Raw genomic sequence first — 22618 nt, 5'->3', positions numbered from 1 at the left:
CGAAATTTCTTAATAATAACACATAAATTTTTTAGTTTTTATACCAAAATAATTTTGCTACAGAGGCACAAAAATGTCTTTTTTAATGATGTATTTTTTTTATTTCTTTCTTTTTTTTTTCTATTATACATATAAGAAAAAGAAAGGAGACGTGATAGTGATGATAATTATAAAAGAAAGAGGAGAAGAGATAAAAAAAAAAGAAAGAAGAAGATGAGGTAGCGGTAATAGCGACGATGATAAAAAAAGAAAAATACGAAAATGAGATAAAGAAAAAGAAAAAGAATAATGTGGCGTATAAAATTAAAATATTAAGAAAAAGGAGCGAGAACAAAAAGAACATGCGCAAGCATATGTAAATTTTTTTTTGGTGACTCGCAAGCATATGTAAATAAATCACTGTTATAGAATTTTTTTTTAAATTATCTTTTTATTCCTATTCACTATTTCTTTTACCTCCCTATCAATGGCAAAGCTTTTCATTAAATCATTCACTCATTTTTTTTATTTAAATTATTTTTTAATCCTTATTCACTTTTCCTTTTTCCTCCCTATCACTTGATTAAAATTTTTTACTACAAAATTAGTTACATGTGTTCATTGGTCACATTTCTCATTCACTTAATACCTTTTTATTTTAAGCTAGCATATATATTCTGTTCTACATCGGATAATATATAAAATATAAAATATTTTTATTTTTTAAATAAAAACACATATAGTAATTTTTGTTACAAAAAATTATAAAGTTAATTAAATTTAAAATTTAACTAGTTTCAATATTAAAAATAACGAAACCAATGAATAATAATTTTATTTGTTTTCAAAGTTTAACAACTACTCACTAATATATAATAATATATAGTTTGTGATTAAATTAAAATATTTATATTAAAATTTTATTTTTTTAAATATTTTTTAAAATAATATTAGTTGTTGAATTTGTAAATTTTTTTTCATAATTCATGAGTTAAATTTTCAAACTCTCTTACTCTTATAATAAAAATTATTTAAATTAGTACAATTTAATATGAGATAAAATTTATCTTTAAATTATTTTTTTATTATCATAGTAAAAAAAAATTATTATGGCTGGAGAATTGTTTTTATTAAAATCTATGGCCTAGAACTATTTTATATTATTCTAGTATCATATTCATTCTTAAAATTAAAATAATATAATCAACATTGTTACTTGTTAAAACTTACTAATATATTTTATCTGAATTGAATTAATTAGCTGTATTTGTACATATAAACAATTTTATATTTTTGTTAGTTTAAACACTTACTAAAACTGCTAAAAAGAAGATAAATATACAATATTATAGGGAGCTAAATTTTTTGATGTGCTTTTTTGGTCCGCATGCCATCATAGGGAGTTAATGTCATCAGTAATGTAAAGTTCTTGGACAATTTAAAATTCATAACCTCGGCTGTGAATGGTCCAACTGCGCTGTTCGATTCACTGTCTTTATTATTTTGTTCATCTCTCTCTAATTGTTGAGTTTTAAATATATGCGTTTGATCAAAGTTTTCTTCCTCGTCATCTTGTCATTTATTGTGAGGATTATCGTTATGAGCAATCCGAGTATTGGTTAATTCGGCTATTTAATTTGTCATTTGTTGATTTTTTTTTGTCATGCACTGATTAGCCTGTTGTAATTCTGTCACCATCTGAAGAAGTTCGGAAGGTGTGAAAGGAGGTTGATCAGTCATAGACAGACCTAAAAATTTTAGGACCTAATAAAGAAAAAAAAGGGCTTTTATTTCTAGATCCCACGGTGGGCGCTAATTGTTCTTGTAGATGTTTAGTCATTGTATAGCTTGTTTGCTGATGAGTAACTGCAAATTTTTTGGTCAGAATAAATTATACTTCAGCAATGAGAAAATAGGAAGTGAATACCTGCAAAAAATATTATAACACTTAAATTAATAAGTAGATAATAAACTTTGCAAACTATGATATCATGAATAATCTTCTTATTTTTTTTTTATATCGGAAATGAAGAATAACAATTATATCTCCAAATAATTTTACTTTAAACGAAAAAGAATAACATATTTAAACGTTTTGATATTTATCTTGATGACTGTTATTAATAACCAATTTATAATGTATATATCCAAATCATGATGTATAGCCAAGTTATAACGGCCACGTTACAAACTTTATTCAATCTGACCATCACTTCCCATTAAAGAAAAATATTAGTATGTGTTAGCTTAATATACTTTAGTCTTTGATTAATTATCTAATTGATTAAAATTTGCAAGTTATAAACTTTCCAATATTTGAGTATCACTTTCGTATTTAAAAAAAAAAAAAGAAAAGTAAGGTTCAAGTCGTCAAGGGAATGTTCAACGAAGAAAAAAACTAATGCAGGATACAGAAATTTTCTAGTTTGAGATTGGAATTAGGATGGCAGTAAAATTAGGTATGTTTTTTTCTGTTATTTTTATTTTATTAAGTTTTTTAAATTAAGATATATGATAAATATTGATGCATTTTAATTTTTAAAATTCCAAATTTCAAACAATTATAAATTCCTATAATTTTGCTGATATTACCGTATGGTTTTAACTTTTAAGCGTTCCAATAATCCAATAACATAAGGTGTTATAACTTATAAGCACTCACAAGCTATTCAGATCTACCACCGACAACAAAAATGGCCGATTATTTTACCAACCCATGATTCCCATAGCAGACAAAGTTGACCCATGCTTAAATTCACACGTGAGTGAAACACTTGTGTGAGATCCCATATACTTATACCCTAATCCAAAGCAACCACATTATCCAGCAAAAAGTTGAATTCACCAGCTTGATTCCCCCCAAATGGTGACCAACTCAAATAGCATGACTTGTTAAATTTCATGGTTAGCTTGACTTGTTTTTATCATGTGATTTTATTTCCTTTTATTTCTATTTTTCTTGGCATTTCCTTTTATTTTTTTATAAATTATTATATGAAATTGCATGCATGCTTACTAACTGAATAAAAAAAGAAAAAGTTTAGGGACCAGCAATTTTATTAAATTCTGGCTAGAATCAGTAAAGAAAAGTGAGTTATTCGATGAAATCTTACATCAATCTCACACTATTAAAATCATTATTGATGACTATTTGATAACTATAAATCACAAAAGTTACTGTCTCCCTAGCACTCCTCTAAAAAAAATTGTAATGTTTCTCGCATATTGGTTGACATGCATATTACCCATGTATAAATAGTGATACATATCTAATTAATTTATAGATCTTGCTAATTTTGTGTTCTAAAATTATATTTTAAGAAGATCATAAAAAGATTATTTAATTAAAAGTTATTGAAAAGATTTTTTTTAACATTTCAATACATTAAATATATAAAAGTTTTAAGAAAATTTATTATTATCCTCTTAAATTATATTTTTTAAAATATAAAATAATCAAATCCCTTAACTTATATATCCACTTCAGAAGAAAAAGAAAAGAAAAGAAAAAGTGATATTTATTAGCAATACAAGTAGGAGAAGGAAACAAAATATGTGGTTCTTACAAGTTGGAAGTTGAATCTGTTGCTTCATTTGGACCACAAAAGGACCAAAAGGCCCTTGAGTTTACTTGGTAACCTTATCCAAGTTGCTCTATTGAAGTTTGGTTGGTGGCGGGTATTCTAGTCAAAGTAACATCACACAGTTGACAAGTTACACCCAATAACAACAATCATAAAAACCAAATCCAAATACCAAACTCTAAAATGATTCTAATTTATCCAACCAATTAAATTAAAATATTTTATCCTCACAATAAATAGTTTAAAAAATTATTTCAAACAAAATTTCAAATGGAAATTAATAATACAGTATAAAAAATTATTCAAATTTCAAAAAAGGAAAGAAAAAAAGAAAAATCATATATTTTTTTATTTATAATATTTTTTGTTTTTGGTTTGTTTCTAAGACAAAGTAGCGACTCGCCACAGACACACATGTCCAAAACCAAAACCCCAAGAAATTTCGAAAAGAAAATGACACCTTTTGTTAGTTCTTGAAGGTGAATGCTTGTTTTAATTCATACCCATTTTCCAAAATCGTAACTTTGAGTTCTCTGCTACGTTTGCTCCTTCGGTTGATCTCTTTTTTCAGCTATCTGCAGCTACCGTGAGCTAAAGCACGATAAGGGTATTGCTTAAATTCTTGTTAATTCTTTGTCTTTATTTATTTATTTTAATGTAGATATCAGAGAAAATTGCGAATTTTTTGGTTTGAACTTGGTAGCATTTTCTATTTGGGTTCAGATCTCAATTGGGTTTGTGATTTTGCACTTGTTTTGCTGGATGCATTGTTCAGTGATGAGGAAATATTAATGTGTTTTGTTTTTGTTTTGTCTCTTACTTGGAATTATTGGGATTCTCATTTGTGCTATGTTTTTATATTCTTAAGTTCATGCCCGTTAGTTTTTATTGTATTCTTGATGAAGCTGTGTTATCTTTGATTATAAGTTTGAAAACCAACACAATTATTGAACTGTGTAATACTGTAATGATGTGAATTTTGATTTATCAGCAGGAGATATTAGCCCAAACAAGGGTTTTTGATAGGTTTAAATTCTTTTCCCTTTATATATATAAACAATGTTGGGTAGTTAGTTCAAGTGAGTAAGATTTACTGAGTAATGTTTATGTGTTCATCTCAGTGAGTTTCTCTCAGATCTGGAAGAGAAGCAGGTTGAGAAATCCCATGCTTATCGTTTATATTTCTTGTATTGAAATATCGATCAATGGATGCGATTTCATTAATTCATTTATGGTCAACAGTTTTTCAGTTAGGAATAGTACTTTTTCTAGGATTTATATTAATAGGACATCTTCAATTGTTAGATCCAGATTGAGTTGAATGCTTTAGCAACAAGGATTTCTCATCGGGAACGCTTAATTCTAGTAGAAAATGAACTCTGTTTGGACAAGTATGTATAAGGTTTTTACCTTTTTACATTTATCAGATGCAGTTTAGAAGATGTAAGAGGTAGCTTCAATATAATTCTCTTCTCTTATTGTAGAAGTTGGCATCCCTTTATTTGAACTAACTGGAAATGAATGACAATATGCATTTGTTATTGCCAAAAGTTTGAGCTTGCAAGGTCCCGAACTTGAACACATAGTAGGTACATGGTGAGGTCTTGTCCATGTTAACTTGTTAAAAACTTGTCATATACAGGTTGTGTCACCGATATATTCGATAATACTAAAGTTGAGATCATAATCTTTAGATAAATGATATCACATCTCTCATTTGCTGACATTTGAATGAATGTTGGTGAGAATAGTTGGTGAATTAATCGTTCATTTTACTTTACGATTGATGCTTTACTCCTAGTTTATTGTTGTGAACAAATACAAATTACATTTCTGTTTTTATGCAGAAGCAGTAAATGTGCGAAAGTATTTTCCAGATCCTCTGACATTCACAGGGCAATAACTGTAAGGAAACTTGGAGGTACTTATAGTCTTTACAAGGAAGCAGTTTTTAGTGTATTTATTGTATAATTATTGTGGGGAATGGTCGTTCCCTTCGGATGTGATGGAGGTCTGCATTGAAAGTTCCCATTCCAATGGGAAACAAATCTTGAAGCATTCTAAATCTGCAGATGAAGCAAAAAGATCCGGTGATAAGGCCAGCTTAAGTTCTCATTCCAATGGGAAGCAATCTTCCACTTTCATTAATCATGGTAAGTTTGTCATTGCAATTAGAACAATATTGAACTTAATTGGTTATTTTCCCTTTAGGTATTGGATTCAAGTGAGTCCCACGTCAGTTACGGCTGGATTAAGTGGGCTCGATTAGTGTAAGTCCCTCCGTGTTCCTCCCGAACATTATGTAAATCAGATAGAATATTGTTCAAATACCTAACTCATTGAGAAATAGTTAGAGGGAAGAAACAAGAAAAGAAATAGTAGTAGCCTTGTCATAATTTTCTGTTTTCTTTTTCCAATTTCAATTTTCTGAACCTTTCACCAATGATTTTATTTTTATGTTTATATTTAATTCCTCTAAATTTTTACTTAAAACCTACTGTTGATTGATATATTATGCAGCTGCAATTGCTTGGCATGAGAATAGAAGGAAGTGGATCGGTGATAAGTCTCAAAATCAACCAAGAATAGCTAAGGAACCCGTTATTAGGTATACCTTATAGCTCAATTCCTTTTTTCTTTTGTGTTAACAATTGGCTCAACCATTCTTATCATAGATATGATCAAAAGCTTTTGAAGAGTTTCATATGCTAATGGATTTTAGCTAACATATTACTTTGGTGTAGCTTATTGAGACAACTGTTTGAGTTATTTAAATATCTTCATTGCAGTTGGTCGACATCATACGAAGAGCTGCTTTCCACTAACGAACCTTTTTCAGAGCCGATACCCTTACCGGTATGAATCTAGGCAAAGCATGAAAAATTGAAAATGTATGCATTCATATGGATGTCAAAATGACTAGGGAAAAGTATACTAAATGACACATTTATTTGACACATTTATTTTTCCAAATTTCCTCCGAATCGCTCTCTCGTCCTCCAGCCAACCATTGCCACCACCAATAACAACCACACAATGACACCAAGCTTCAGTAAATGAAAATATACTGAAGAAAGAGATGCTACAATCTTACTGTTTCGACGCTTAGTGGTAGAATTGAAACCATATATATGATTAGATAATAGCAAGTAGCAACCTATATATACAGAGGAATGATTCAATTGTCTTGCTCATGCAGGAAATGGTAGATTTCTTGGTTGATGTTTGGCTTGATGAGGAAGGCTTCTTTGACTAGATTGTTGGCAACTTCTTAGATACATGAATGATTGGCAACTCAGAAAAAAGAAACTGTGTAAAGCCTTTCTAACCTGTGTTCTCACTTCACTTACTGATCAATGATCATGATATGTTTTAGAGAGGGAAGGAGCTAGTTCTTGAGGATCCTTATAGTTTCACTCTTGAGGGTTGATGGGTTATTATTATTTTCCCCAATTGATCTAATACCATTCCATTGTTTGATGATGGGAAATGAGTAAATATATATTCACATAATGTATCTATTCAGTTTATTTGTGTCTGATGAGCCATCAGCTAACATACAAAACATGTTCATGATGATATTAAATCCATTTTGTAATCAATACTTCTTAAACATGCTACCTTTTTCTTTTGCTTTTTATTTATTTATATAAATATCTACTAATTATTATAAACTTTTGATAAAATAGAAAAGTAAAATAATGACATATATTGAAAAAGACATGCTAAAATGCTCATTGAACCTGATCAAGCTCTAACCTAGAGTTTTATTGTCCTTGGGAGTAATAATTTAAATTCTTAGATGAAGTACAAGGGAAGGAAGGTGATGAAGATAAAGCTTGCAAGACTCATACTATATTAGCTTAAACGTGCAAACTAATGATCATTAATTCATTATCAGTTTTAACTAACTTTTGCAGTTGCACGTTTCAAGTGTGTTGCATTCATTTTATGCTAAACTATTTAACCTCTCTTAGTTTCACAAACTAGTACATCAATCTATTTTTTAGAAACTTAACTCTATTTACCTATCCACTATACCCAAAAAGAAAAATAAAATTAGCATAAAATTAAAGAAGGAACTTAATACGATTTTGTTAAGCAAACAAAATTCCTTCTCTCTTAAGCAACCCCCCATGATAGCTTAATTATACTATATATTCGTCATTCGATATTCTATTAGTAATGTTTTTCCTTTTAAAAAAATTATTAAATACAATATTTTAGTGAAAAGAATATAAATTTAAATTTTGATACACTATTAAGTATTAACTACCTTTAACATTAAGTGTATCCGGTGACTTAATAATAATATCACATTAACAAAAATAACTAATATAAACGCATATAAACGCATATAAACGCATATGCAACCAAAAAACGAATATAAACGCATCAAAATTAATCGGTAAAATTCTTTATGATTAATAGTACTTTAGAATAATTTGATGCATTACGGAGGGAATAATTTTCAAGGACGTCAATGGCTGAATGTCAATGAAAATTTCACAGTGCATGAATGCATGATGATGATGATGATGATGATGATGATGGCATACATGCTTCTTAACTGTAACTAACAGTCCATCCTCTCTCTCTCTCTCTCTCTCTCTCTCTCTCTCTGGTTCACAAAACCTCACTCCCACGCAACGTAGCAATACTCTTCCTTTATAATCAGCTTCCCACAAACGCGATGTTTTCTCTCTCACGCATCTCTCTCTCTCTCTGAAAAATGGTAACCGTCACGCGCCCTCTCTTCCTCCTCGCAGTCGCTGCCGTTCTGCTGGTCCTCTCTCCCTCCGCCGCCAACATCGCCGACGATCTCCGCCTCGCTGGCGACTCCAACTTCCCCTCCATTCAGGCCAAGAAGCTCATCAGAGATCTCAACCTCTTCCCTCGTGAAGATGCCAACATCATTCAAAAAGAATCTCCTAACAGCGACAGAAATGCGAAGATCGTCGAGAAGCCGTTGAGGTTCCCTAATTTTGTGTCAGGAGGGATCTCCGTCGACGATTTGGGCCACCGTGCTGGCTATTACCCCCTTCAGCATTCTTATGCAGCAAAGTAAACTTCGCTTTCCTCTTCAATTTTCAATATATCGTCTACGACGTAATTTTATTTGAACTTTTTTTTTTGGCGATTAAATTAGTTAATGTTATATTCGGTCAATTGGTTTTTCTTTCACTGTACCCTATGTTTTTTATGCTGACATATGATCCCTAGGGCCCAGTTTATTCGTTGTTATTTTGTGTTTGGCCTTATGTTATGTTTCGGGTTTAGACAATAAGAATTAACAATATAAAAAGGCATATGAACGTGTTCAGAATTTGAAACTTTCTCTTATTTGAATTAATTAAACAAATGAACATCGAAGTAACGGAAGTAGGAAAACTCTTAAAATGAAGATTTACTGCTTATGGAAATTCTAATCTTCTCCATGTTTCTGTTAATGGAATACACTGGTAACAGGGTATAGAGAATCCTCCTAATTGCTAAATAATAAAAATATTGAACGCTTTGTATTTTGTAAATGTGGTTAAGAATGTGTGACCATAGAAGATAAAATTAACGGAGAAAAGATATTTTCCTTGTTTAGAAGTTAGGAGGATGTTTTGTTTTAAGAGGATATAGCTAAAACAATATTTGTTACTATGTTTCTGCTAATTTATTTGACAATTTTGGATGAATGTCACAGGATGTTCTACTTTTTCTTCGAATCACGGAACAACAAGAAGGATCCTGTGGTGATTTGGTTGACTGGTGGACCTGGCTGCAGTAGTGAGCTGGCTCTGTTTTTTGAAAATGGTCCCTTCAAAATTGCTGACAACATGTCCCTTGAGTGGAATGAATATGGTTGGGACAAGGTATCACATGTTGTTTTGATGTTTGTTGTCTTTCAACTGCTATCTATGGTGTTCCGTACATGTGATCACTAGCTTGAGAATCGAACCCTGACTAATTGCTTGCTTGATAACCTTGCAGGTATCAAACCTTTTGTATGTTGACCAGCCAACTGGGACTGGGTTTAGTTACAGCAGTGATAGTCGTGACATTCGTCATGATGAAGATGGCGTGAGCAATGACCTGTATGACTTTTTACAGGTACTTGTGGTTACTCTTAAGTATTAAATAATGCAAAGTTCCTTAAGCTGTTGTGGGGAATACATTTCATTAGTTCTGGGACGGTGGTAGTGTTTCTGAACTCCTTTTGGCGTCACATAGTTTCTGTTCTGAGAAAAAGAAAAATTTGCTAAGTTGCTGGCGAATTTGATGACTTATGAATACCTGGCTTGTTCTGGCTTTGGTTCACCAATCATATTCTGAGCATGTTTACAATCTTTTCCTTGTAGGCCTTCTTTGCAGAACATCCAGAGTATGCAGAAAATAACTTTTATATCACGGGTGAATCATATGCTGGGCATTATATTCCAGCTTTTGCAGCTCGTGTCCATAAGGGAAACAAAGCTAAAGAAGGAACTCATATTAACCTGAAGGTTCGTAACATTAAATAATGAGCCATTATTACTATCAAATGGTAAGAAGAATCGTTTATCTTATTTGGAGTGGTTAAACAGGGATTTGCCATCGGCAATGGGCTTACTGATCCTGGAATTCAGTATAAAGCTTACACAGATTATGCACTGGACATGGGCTTAATTCGGCAGGCTGACTATGATCGTATAAATAAAGTGATGGTTCCAGCCTGCGAATTGGCAATAAAGCTTTGTGGTAATTTTACATGTGACATACTTCCATTCTCCTCTATAACGGAGCATTGTTTCTTCTCATGTTTATATGTTAAAGGTCAGGGTTTGCTTGGGTCTAATGGAATATAAATTGCTTTTAGACTTAATTTAAAACGATAAAACTACATTTGTTTTTATAATTAGCATGTGGTGGGGAAATGCTTTCTATGATCATGCTATGTAGTCCTATGAATCAATAAAATGTGCACAGCCACAGCCTATGTAAATTATATAATTTTGTCTCTTAAAAGTTTGTATTATTATAATTTATATACTGCAATCATTTAATCTTCAGACATAAATATTTGTGGTAGTACTTTATAACTATCTTAGCGAAATCATCTTACTTTGTTTATATTATAAATTGATATTCTATAATAAGAGCTTTGATTTTTCATTTAAGATTCAAAGACCAATTTCATTCCCTCAATCTCATTGTAAACCTATGGCTTGTTTAGTTGTTTCTACTACCTTTTTGCTTAATATTTGTTTTAATCCTTTCAGGAACTGATGGAAAAATCGCATGCACAGCCTCCTATTTTGTATGCAATACAATATTCAGTTCCATCTTGGCACGTGTTGGTGATATCAATGTGGGTAACACAGTTGCTTCCTGTTCAATATGGCTTAGATATCAAAAGTATTTTATATTGTTTACTTGATAAACCTAAAATGTATTTTATATGGCCGTCTTGAACAAACTTTTTTTATAGTTATTTTCTATGTTGCTTCTGCAGTACTATGACATTAGAAAGAAGTGTGAGGGGAACCTTTGCTATGATTTTTCTCCCATGGAAAAGTTCCTGAACCTAAAAGCTGTCCGAGATGCACTTGGGGTTGGGGATATTGATTTTGTATCTTGCAGTACTACAGTTTATCAGGCTATGCTGGTGGATTGGATGAGGAATCTTGAAGTTGGAATTCCCACTCTTCTTGAGGATGGAATTGATTTGCTTGTTTATGCTGGAGAATATGATCTCATCTGCAACTGGCTCGGTGTGTGCCCATATGTAACCGCATTTTAAATCTGTCGTGAAGTGTAATATTTCATTTTAAGACATCTTTTCAATGTCTTGTACTGATTGGACTTCTCTCGGTCTTATGAATTCAATGAGCAGGTAATTCAAAGTGGGTTCATGCAATGGAATGGTCTGGCCAGAAAGAATTTGTAAACTCGCCCGAAGTCCCCTTCACCGTTGATGGCTCAGAAGCTGGAATATTGAAGAATCATGGAGCTTTAAGCTTCCTTAAGGTATGTCTCACTGAGATAGTTGTGTGTGAAACTCTCAATAATTATCTAGGACAATCTCACATACTATATGAAATACATGCACAAATGCAAATGCTGATTCAATCAACTTTGATATTATGTGTAACAAAACAAACAGGTGCACGATGCGGGTCATATGGTTCCAATGGACCAACCAAAGGCTGCATTAGAAATGCTGAAGAGGTGGACTGAGGGAACCCTCTCTAAATCCGAAGATGATGCGCCAAAAATGGTTGCTGATATGTAATATCTTTTTCATTGCAATCAGTGTAGCAAAAGGGTAGATTAAATGACCATCAACTATTTGTATATGCTGCTTTGGATGTAAAGCCTTTTCTCGTGCCAAACTTTATAAGGAAAAAGCACCCATTTCTGTGTATAATCCTTAATTTTTTTTCATTTTTTTTGGGGTGTCTTGGAAAGAGACTAGAACACGGGAGCCAAAAGAAAATACAAAACAAGAATCAAATAGGCACTACTAAGTACTAAGTCCCTACGGAGAACGTCTCCTGATGTCAAGGCTCCAGCCACTCCACCAAATCAATCCTATCCCAAGTCCCATTTTTAGCTAGCAGGTCAGCAACTAAATTTGCTTTCCTTCTTACCAGGCGAAAATGAACTTTCCAATTCAAAGCCAGCAACTCTTTAACTTTCAATACTACATCATCATCAGTGTTAGTCGGCGGATCAGAATCAAATTGAAGTCTTAGATAAACCTCCATTGAGTCAGTTTCGATTATGACTGACTTGAACCCACACTCCCAAGTAAGAACCAAATCCCTCCAAAGAGCAAAAAGTTCACACCTGAAAATTTTCCAATTAGGGAGACATCCTGAGCAACCTTTTCTCCAAGTTCCATTTTTATCCCGAAGAAGACAACCAAATCCTGCAAAATTGTGCTCATGGAAAATGTTAGCATCACAATTTATTTTGACCATATCTTTTGGAGGAGGAGACCAAACCACACTATCCTCAGGTTCATGAAGGAGGTGGTTTGAGCGGCTAAAATTTTCCAGCTCCTGAGCAAGTCTCCCCGCAAAATCCACCATATACCAGCGAAGAAAGTGAAATCACCTTGCACCATCCGGCGCCGAAAAATATCCAAAGGGTTCACTAACCAGTCATAGATATCTGCCAATGCCAAACAAGGACACACCCAGAATGGACCACACGTTTCGAGCTCGATAACACTCAAAAAGCAGTGAAAAGCTGACTCTTTCTGACCATTGCAGCGAGGGTAGAGATCCAACATCGTCATCCCGTGCCGAAATCGAAAAGATGTTGTGCCCAAGGCTTCCTAGATGCAGAGCCAAACGAGAACCTTCAACTTTTCTGGAATTTTTTAGCGCCACAACCAGTTCCAATTTATGTGGGTATCCCAATGATATCTCCTTTGCAAGAGCCAAAATATATCCCTCTTTTGTCCAGTATGTTTTGGTGGAGGATGCATACCACCGCCATCAGGGAAAGAGGAGTGACCAACGAATCCAAATGTCAGACAAAATTAAAACAAATATCCTCTAACTTACTATGAATATATGAAATGTGGACATAAGGGAGAAGTTCTCCAATATAACCAAGAGGACTCCAGGAATCATGCCAAACAGATCGATGAATGGAGACTATGCACCAAGAAAAATCATCCTTCAAAAAATTAAGCGCTAAAGCGATACTACGCCAACAGTTAGAAGCATTTTTGGGAATCTTAAAATCCAAGCTATAACAATGCTTTATGTATTTTCTTGAAAGGAGTTTGACCCATAATTTATCCTTACAGAAAAGAACTTGCCAGACCAACTTAGACAAAGTCAAATTCACATAGTGAGCATTCCTTAAACCAAGGCCACCAGCTTTCTTGGGAGCAATAAGAGTTTTTCATTTAACTAAAGGAAGTCCCTTATCATTGCTCTGACCTTTCCACAAGAATTGTCGAGTTATAAAATTAATTTTCTTGCAAGCACAAGAAGGGAAGAGGGATATTTGCATCTGATAAATGGGAATAGAAGTAATAACAGATTTAATTAAACAAATTCTACCAGCTTTATTCAAAAGTCGACTTTTTAAACTAGCAAGTCTACTTCGAATAATTTCAATAACATCAAATGCCCTTCTTCTAGAGCCATGAGAATGATTAAGATCAACTTCAAGATACTTTTTCAAATCCTGAGTAAATTTGATGTTAGAGATGTCAATAAACATGTGCTTGCGAACAGATGAGACATTCTTTGAATAGAGAACTTTTGTGGAGGTTAACTTTCATGCCGGAAGCTTTGCAGAAAGTGTTGACAACATCCATAATCAATTTAACTTTGGACTTTGTAGCCTTGCAAAAGAGGAAGAGGTCATTGCATAAGGTAAGAGTTATTTTATTAATTTAATTTTTTTTAGTTTAATAATTTAATGATATATTTTATTTCATATTTTTAAATTTTGATAGCCATTTAGTATCTTTCGTAAAATTTTATCAATTTTGTAAAAATGATAAATATGCACAGTTCTATCATTTTTTTGAATTGGCGTGTATTTTGATAATTAAAATATATTTTGTATTAAGAACAGCTCAGGAAAAACTCAATCTGTTCCATGTAAACAATAAAATAAACAAAACAAGTGTAAAAAAAGAAACAAAATAAAATAAAATAATTCAAGAGAGAGATTTATGGCTAATTTGTTTTTATATGGATTGAAACGATGTGTTATGGAAAGGTTGGCATTTATTTTTGTTCGTTAACCACGTAGATTGGTGAGTTAGATATTGGTGCAAAAATTTTTGAAACATTTAAAAATACGAATTTTTGGATTAAAATTGTATAATATAAAATGGATTATGTTATATGATTAATAAATATTATTATTTTTTATCAGTAATAATTTATATTTATATTTATAAAAATTTTATATATAAAAAAATATATTTATATTTATATTTATTAAAATTCACATAAGTCAATATATATATATATTTTTTTTCATTAAAGATAGAGAGGCTCAAACCTACAATTTTTTAAATGAGTATAAAAATATTATGTCATTTGAGTTATAACTCGTTGGTATGAATTAATATAATTTAGTACTAATAATTTTTAAAACTTATATACATAAATTAATAAAATTTATTTATTAAAAATAATTTAATATTTATATTAAAAATTATTTGCATAATAATTTCTCATATAAAATTGTTGGGTCAAATCTCAGAATTCTAAGGTGTATTGTTGGTGTATAACAATTAACACCCACTCTTGTAAGTGATAACGTGTGAGTATCAAACCCAACATTAGTTTGGATTGCAGCAATGATGGTATCTGCAATACCAACACCATTCTCTCCCAATTGCTTTTTGCGCCATCATCATCATCATCATCATCATCATCATCATCATCATCATCATCATCATCATGTTTCTTATTCCTCCTTCTTCAACTTCAACTGCGTGGTGCTGCCTCCTTCCTCTAACCCCAACTATATACTCAGAGCATCTTCCTCTGAAGGTGAAATTTTTAGCTTCTTTTCACTTGAATTTTAGACTTTCAGTTTCTAAATAAATGACAGTGATCCTAGCCCCTTGGTGAATAGTGTTGATGTTAAATGTGTGCCCCAAGTTCTAATTTTTGTTGGTGAATTATGGAGTTGGAGCTGTTGAGATTACTTATCAGTGAGAACTACAACTTTGCTTTTGAAGTCTGTAATCTAAAGTTCATATCTTTGAGGTGATTTTTGTCCCCCAATCATGAATAGCATTCTTCTAATTGAACCTAAAAAAGAAGAAGGAATATGTAGATGTCAAAAATCATATTTGCTTTTTATAAACATTGACAATTAGATGCAACAACCTTCAATTTGAACTTCAAAATCATATTTATATGGGGACTGGGGAGGATATATTTATCACAATTCTTCTTTTTATTTTTTCAGTTTACTCAATTTTTTTAAGCAGAGATAGGCCAAGAAAAACCATAGGTGAAACTATTAAAAGAGATTTGAATGTGAAAATAATTTATGATATATCAATATTGTATCCCTTGATTGATCGGTGTAATTGACTCCACCTTGTATGATAAGATTCATTTGTTGCTATCTTCATTTTCCCTTTTCCCTCCATTGTTTTCAGAAGTAAGATGGATACTTTAGATAGGTTTTATTACCGCATTTCTTGAAATCTAGCACCCACAATTTATTTAACAAGTTTTCTTCGTCGTACAGGACTTCCTGTTGAGATTGTTGAAGACTCAAAATTCGTTCCTTTGAATGCTGAGGATCCTAGATATGGTCCACCTGTAAGTCATGGTTAGTCTTAACTTAGTTGAATAAGACGTTTTAACTTACTTGCATATGATAAATATATCTCAACATAAGACTTAAAAAAAAAATGGCATACTCACGAAAATCAGAAATTGCTGATCATATCTTAAGTTTTGGATGGACTATATTGTCTTTTCCAGCTTGAGTAACTTCTTTTGGATACTTGGTATCAAAGCAATCAAACTCGAGAGTGCAGTTCAGGCAAAATCAAATTGTAAATCTAAACTTGTTAGCTCGATTTGGGGATCTAAACTGGTAAACCAAGATTTTGATAACCTTGCCTGGGATCAGATCCTACTGCTAGAAATAGAAAACATCAGTGTTTTTGCTCTGAACTTCATATGGAGTTAAAAGTTTGTCGCATTTTGCAGGCATTGCTGTTGTTGGGCTTTGATGAAGATGAGGCTTTGAAGGTGATATCATCATAATCCTTGTAAAGAAATAACATATTAATCTGATACCATGTCTCAAAAAGATTTGTTTTCTTAAAGAATTTAGAATGCCTTATTTAACTTGATCGTTCATATCTCTTTGTATAAGTATGGTCATTCAGTGAACTTGAATTTATAAACCAAAATTATGTCTGATTGTTGTTTATTCTTTTAGCGTAATCACCCGAATTTCGATAACAATAGCTTTCATTGATATTTATTCTACCACTGAAAATCTTGTATGTAAACAGTTAAATAACATCTCAAATGGGCTACTTTGCGATGGTATCTTTACAATTTGGTTGCACACCCTCAATATTCTTTGTAATTCTTTCAATATAGCTATGGCTTATTGTTTAAGATGATGTTGCACAGATTCAACAGCTTTTGAAAGAATTGGATGGTGAATTCCTGAAGGTAACATCCAATCTCATCTTTGAAGTCCATATTTTATTGTAAAATCTAAATGCCTGGTAATGGTAGAGGTAGGTAGGTTACTCAATTGATCACTGTTTCCACTAAACTTATCTTTGCATTCAGACTCATTGAAAAATATTCAAATAGTTTAGTTTTTGGGCATTTCTATTTTGCTAGGGTAGTTAAAATTTTTATCGTATGGTATCTTAGTTTTTAACATATTATTACATTTCAGATAATCTATTGTACTGAAGACATGATTACTCGTTCACTTTGGGAGGCAATGCATACAACACAAAACAGTTTGGAAGGGGTTAAGGTAAACTTTTGGTACAGCTAATTAATTGCTATTTCTATCTACTAAAACTTTGTGGTAAAAAAAAGATAAAATCTTACCTTTATAATTAGCAGAAATAATTGTGTCAAGAATAAGCTTCAACCTTGTGATTTTGCCAATCCTTTCATACAAATCCATCATTGCTTTGTATGATCCCCAGATATGAATCATTGTGTAGAATGTCATTATTGTAAGATTTCTAGTGCCAAGTTTGCAGATGATTCTCACCTATTATAGAGAAATTATTGCCTCTGTAATTTGCTGAGCATAAGAATCTAGAATAATGCAAGTTAATAGAGATTTGCTTATAAATTTGAATGATGTCCAAATATCTGCTGCATGTGTTTGGCATTTTGTTCTCTGCAGATTGCAAAATCGCTTCCTCGGATATGCTTCTTATCTGGTTTAACTGGAGAGGAGATGATGATGTTTATTGATGCTTTCCCAGAAACTGGTAAATAAAATATGACCACAAACTCAAACATGACATGATTGACATCAAATCTATGTGTGCTCAACAGATTTAGAATTTCATCAATAATACATGTTTTACGCAGGACTAAAATCAACTGCGTTTGCGGCTCTTGTTCCTAACAGTGCCAATAAACCACTGCAGGAGTTGATAGATGAAATTATGGGAGACCATGAGATGTTGGTAGGTGTTTGTTTCGTCCACCATTTCTTTATCATTCTTAATGTGCCTTATGGTTATGGAAGACCACACTATGCCATGCAGACTGGAGAACAACTGTGATGAGTAGAATCCACCAAATCCGAGGAAAAGCAATTTCATCTGATAGAGGCCAACTATTTTTCAACATATCATGGATAACGAAGTATGCAGTGTAAATCCGAGTGTAATTAAAAACTGTGTAATTAAAGCCTAATCTGTTGTGTATTAAATTGGTGTTTTGCCAACTTAAGAGTTCGTGCATATTTTCCAAATTTGTCAGTTAAATAAATTAAATTCATACAGAAGGAAAAAATCAAAAACGACAATGAAATGAATTGGATGTTATTCATTATATACGGTATCCTTGGGGATAATAAGTTTATTAAAAGTTTAATATTGTTGTGATAAACATGATGATATGGATGTCCATTTATTATATGGTCGGTTGAATTTTCCTACGAAAAGAATGAAGTTCTCTGAACTTAAATGAAGTTTGAAAAAGTCAACATTATACCTCTATAAATAGAGGTCTCCGAGAATTGATGTACAACAATAACATACTCTCCTCTTTTTACATAATCAATAACAATTCTCTTTTTTTATATTGTCTATATACAAAATTTTTCCTCTTTCTCTTTCATATGTTACTAATATATATATATATAAATCATTTATATTATATCGAAATATTAATTGTAGTGAATATTAATACTAGTGTTTCTTATTTATACTTTTTATTTTATATTTATTATATCTTCCTTAGTTATTTATTTCATCACACGTTATCAGCACGAAACTCTGATCAAATTTTAGGAAGATTCAAGTAATAAATTTTCATTATGTCGAAACTTTCTCATCTTGAATTTAATGCTCTTGATATATCTGGAAACAACTATTTATCTTGGATACTAGATGTTGAAATCTATCTTGATTCAATGGATCTTGGAGATACCATTAACGTTGAAAATAATGCATCGCAGAAGGATAAAACCAAAGTCATGATCTTCTTTCATTGTCATCTTGACGAAGGATTGCACAATGAATATCTCACATTAAAAGATCCTGCAGATCTGTGGAAAGACCTTGAAGAAAGGTATAATCATCAAAAGACGGTGATACTTTCTCAAGCCCAATATGAATGGACATACTTGCATTTACAGGATTTTAAATCCATAAATGAATATAATTTAGCAATGTTTCGAATCACCTCACGAATGAAATTATGTGACGAAAAGATAACTGATAATGACATGTTAGAGAAAACTTTCTCGACCTTCCATGCCTCGAATGTACTCTTGTAGCAGTAGTATCGAGAAAAAGGATTTAAAAAATATTCTGAGCTAATTTCTTGCATTCTTATTGTTGAACACAACAATGAGTTGCTCTTAAAAACTCATGCGCCCTTATTTCTTGAAACAAATGCGGCAAATATTACCCCAGAAGAGGTAAATGACAAGGTTTTAGTAACAAGAAAAATTATGAAAAGAAGAAAAATTATGTTCATAAGAAAGGATCTCACCAGAAGTGGGATAAAGAAAGAAACAATGGGAAAAATAAATCAACAGAGGATAAATATTTCTGTTGTGGTAGAAAGGTTCATTGGTCGCATACATGTCGTACACCAAGCCACCTAGTCGATATTTATCAATAATCTTTGAAAAAGGACGACAAAAGAAAGGAGACGAATTTCGTTTCAAATGATGCTGTTGAAAAATCCACCGCTCATTATGATGTATCTGATTTCTTTGACAATCCTCAAGGTAATCTTGGTCATTTGATCAATGATAGAATAGTGTAATATGTAGGATTGTTAAGTATTCATGTAAATAAATAATGTAAGAAACTTATTGTTAAGTTTTATTTTCTATGCATCTGAATTTCAAGTATCATGTATAATAAAATATTTATAAATTTCAAAATTACTAAATGTGCCAAGTTCTAAAATAATAATAATAAAATTTTTAGTATATGATACTATATTCAGTATTTCTTAGAAAAGTCAAGAAAATAATTTTATGTGCATATACTTTTACTCATTTTATTATTATTATTTGTCTTTGAAAAAAATGGTAAGGACATATGGTGTAAGTTTGCATACTATTCTCAAAAATAATATATATTTTACCCATCTTTTACCGAAAGAAGAATATGTTAATACTATTATTGGCCCAAATAATGTGATAGAAGGCTCCGGAAGAGTTATAATTTTGTTTTTCGGAAGAACAAAATTCATAATAAATAATGCACTATTGTCTACTAAGTCTCTAAGGAACTTATTGAGTTTTAAAGATATCCGTCAAAATGGATATCATATTAAAACAATGAAGGAGGGAAATCATGAGTACTTATGTATCACAACTCATGATTCAAATAAAAATATTATATTAGAAAGGTTACCCTCACTTTTATCTGGGTTATATTATACCAAAATTAGGCAACTGAATCACATGCCATTGTAAACCAAAAGTTTACTTAACTGAATTCATAACTTGGCATTATCGATTGGGTCATCCGAGAACAACCATGATGCAGAGAATTATTAAAAACTCCCATGGACATTTACTAAAGAACTAGAAGATTTTTAAATCTAGTCAATTTTATTGTGCTGCATGTTCTCAAGGAAAGCTAATTTTAAGGCCATCATCAGTAAAGATTGGATTTGAGTCCCCTAAATTCCTAGAAAGGATTCAAGGTGATATATGTGGACATATTCATCCACCATGTAGATCTTTTAGATATTTTATGGTCATAATAGACGCATCTTCAAGATGGTCACATGTGTGCTTGTTGTCTTCTTGCAACCTGACGCTTACGAGATTACTTGCTTTCCAGAAAATCTAATCAAAGCAATTCGTCTTGATAAGGCTAGTGAATTTACTTCCCAAGCCTTTGATGCTTATTATATGACTAACAGAATAAGCGTTGAACATCCAGTAGCTCATGTTCACACACAAAATAGGTTAGCAGAATCACTTATTAAACGCCTACAATTAATTGCTAGATCCTTACTTATGAGAACAAATCTCTCAACCTCAACTTGGGGGCATGCTATTTTATATGCCGCAACACTTATTCGTTTGAGGCCAACAAGTTACCATTAGTTCTCTCCTATACAATTAGCTTTTGGCCAGCAGCCAAATATTTTCCATTTAAAAATATTTTTGGGTGTGCGATATATGTTCCTATTGTACCACCTTCTCGCACCAAAATGGGATCCCAAAGAAAATTGGGGATATATGTTGAATATGACTCTCCCTCTATAGTAAGGTATCTTGAGATACAAACTGTGGATGTATTTAAAGCCCGATTTGCATATTGTCATTTAGATGAATCAAAATTTTCAGCATTAAAGGGAGAGAATAAGCTTCCTGAAAAACGAACTTAATTGGAATGCATCATCCTTGATGCATTTAGATCCTCGATCAGGACAATGTGAACTAGAAGTTCAAAAGATTATATATTTGCAAAGAATAGCGAATGAATTGTCTGATGCATTTTATGATACAAAGAGAATAACCAAATCTTATATACCAGCGAAAAATGCCCCAATTCGAATTGATATCCCAGTTGGACTAGTGGCCACTGAAACAAATTCACGCCAGAAGCGTGGTAGACCTGTCTGTTCCAAAGACAAAAATCCTCGGAAAAGAAAAGAAGTAAATATTATTCCTGTTGAAAAAGATATAGTAAAGACACCTGCAGTTATCTGAAATTCTGATATAATTTTAATGCCAAAAGACGTTCAGGTACCTGAAAATTCGAAAAATAATGAGAACTCGATAAATTATGTGTTTATAGAAAAAAAATGGGAGCAAAATAAGACAATTGTCAATGAAATATTTGCATATAACGTGGCATTAAATATCATGTATGAAAGTAAGGATCTTGAAGCAAGAGCATTTGAAGAATGTCGACAAAGAAATGATTGGCCAAAATGGGAAGAAGCTATGAATGCTGAGTTAGACTCACTTACAAAACGTGAAGTCTTTGGACCTGTAGTCCGTACACCAGAAGATATAAAACATGTTGCATACAAATGGGTATTTGTGAGAAAACGAAATGAGAAAAATGAAGTTGTACGCTACAAAGCTCAACTTGTGGCACAAGGTTTTTCACAAAGGCCCGATATAGATTATGAAAAAATATATTCCCCTGTAGTTGATGCAATAACATTGCGTCATTTGGTCAATTTATCCGCATACCATGAACTACATATGCATTTAACGAATGTGGTGACATTCTACTTATACGGATCATTAGATCGTGATATCTATATGAAAGTTCTTGAAGGACTAAAGATATCTAAACAATCTAATGAATATTTGCATGGATTATACTCAATCAAATTGCAAAGATCTTTATATGGTTTAAAGCAATCTGGACGAATGTGGTATAATCGTCTTAGTGGGTATCTGGTCAAAAACGAATTCAAGAATGATAATATTTGTCCATATGTTTTCATAAAAAAATTTGTATCTAAATTTATTATAATTATTGTGTACATTGATGATTTAAATATCATTGGAACCCTTGAAAAGAATCTAACAACTATAAAAGCTCTAAAAGAAGAGTTTGAGAAGAAAAATCTTGGAAATACTAAATTTTGTCTCGGCCTGAAGATCGAGCATACAAAAAATGGGATCTTCATTCATTAAACAACATACACAGAAAAGATCTTGAAAAGATTTTATATGGATAAGTCACATCCATTAAGTACCCTAATAATCGTAAGGTCTTTGGATGTGGAAAAGGATCAATTCCGTCCTAAAAAAGAAAATGAAGATATCATTGGTCTTGAAGTACCATATCTTAGTGCCATTGGAGCGCTAATGTATCTTGCTAATAATACACGACCTGACTTTGCGGTAAATTTACTAGC

General features: G+C 32.0%; 3 protein-coding genes across 6 annotated transcripts; all 3 read left to right on the top strand.

Moving 5' to 3' along the window:
- Positions 1-3946: 3946 nt before the first annotated feature.
- On the top strand, positions 3947-7178 carry LOC112712677 (uncharacterized). 3 transcript variants are annotated; one of them, XM_072203735.1, is made up of 7 exons: positions 3947-4170; positions 4869-5013; positions 5417-5484; positions 5636-5716; positions 6084-6171; positions 6353-6419; positions 6763-7178. In XM_072203735.1, exons 2-7 carry the CDS (start codon positions 4991-4993, stop codon positions 6817-6819), a joined length of 384 nt encoding a protein of 127 aa, XP_072059836.1. In that variant the 5' UTR covers positions 3947-4170; positions 4869-4990; the 3' UTR covers positions 6820-7178. The 3 variants fall into 3 exon arrangements, with proteins under 3 accessions (XP_072059836.1, XP_072059835.1, XP_072059837.1); XM_072203734.1 differs by having other exon boundaries at positions 5411-5484; XM_072203736.1 differs by lacking the exon at positions 4869-5013 and having other exon boundaries at positions 4023-4170; positions 5411-5716.
- A 569-nt stretch (positions 7179-7747) lies between these two features.
- LOC112712675 (serine carboxypeptidase-like) lies at positions 7748-11961 on the top strand. The gene is made up of 9 exons (XM_025765606.3): positions 7748-8627; positions 9259-9427; positions 9546-9665; positions 9914-10057; positions 10139-10292; positions 10814-10902; positions 11047-11305; positions 11428-11561; positions 11698-11961. Exons 1-9 carry the CDS (start codon positions 8296-8298, stop codon positions 11824-11826), a joined length of 1530 nt encoding a protein of 509 aa, XP_025621391.1. The 5' UTR covers positions 7748-8295; the 3' UTR covers positions 11827-11961.
- Positions 11962-14777: 2816 nt separating this feature from the next.
- Positions 14778-18011, top strand: LOC112712674 (uncharacterized). Of its 2 annotated transcripts, none has more exons than XM_025765604.3 (8): positions 14778-15070; positions 15783-15856; positions 16253-16294; positions 16688-16729; positions 16965-17048; positions 17433-17520; positions 17624-17721; positions 17803-18011. In XM_025765604.3, exons 1-8 carry the CDS (start codon positions 14875-14877, stop codon positions 17818-17820), a joined length of 642 nt encoding a protein of 213 aa, XP_025621389.1. In that variant the 5' UTR covers positions 14778-14874; the 3' UTR covers positions 17821-18011. The 2 variants fall into 2 exon arrangements, with proteins under 2 accessions (XP_025621389.1, XP_025621390.1); XM_025765605.3 differs by having other exon boundaries at positions 14781-15070; positions 17683-17721.
- The last annotated feature ends 4607 nt before the right edge of the window (positions 18012-22618 follow it).

Source organism: Arachis hypogaea, chromosome 9 (genome assembly GCF_003086295.3).
Source record: "Arachis hypogaea cultivar Tifrunner chromosome 9, arahy.Tifrunner.gnm2.J5K5, whole genome shotgun sequence".
Taxonomy (NCBI): Eukaryota; Viridiplantae; Streptophyta; class Magnoliopsida; order Fabales; family Fabaceae; genus Arachis; species Arachis hypogaea.
Note: the sequence above shows the minus strand (reverse complement) of the source record. Positions and strands in the feature narration are given on the sequence as shown.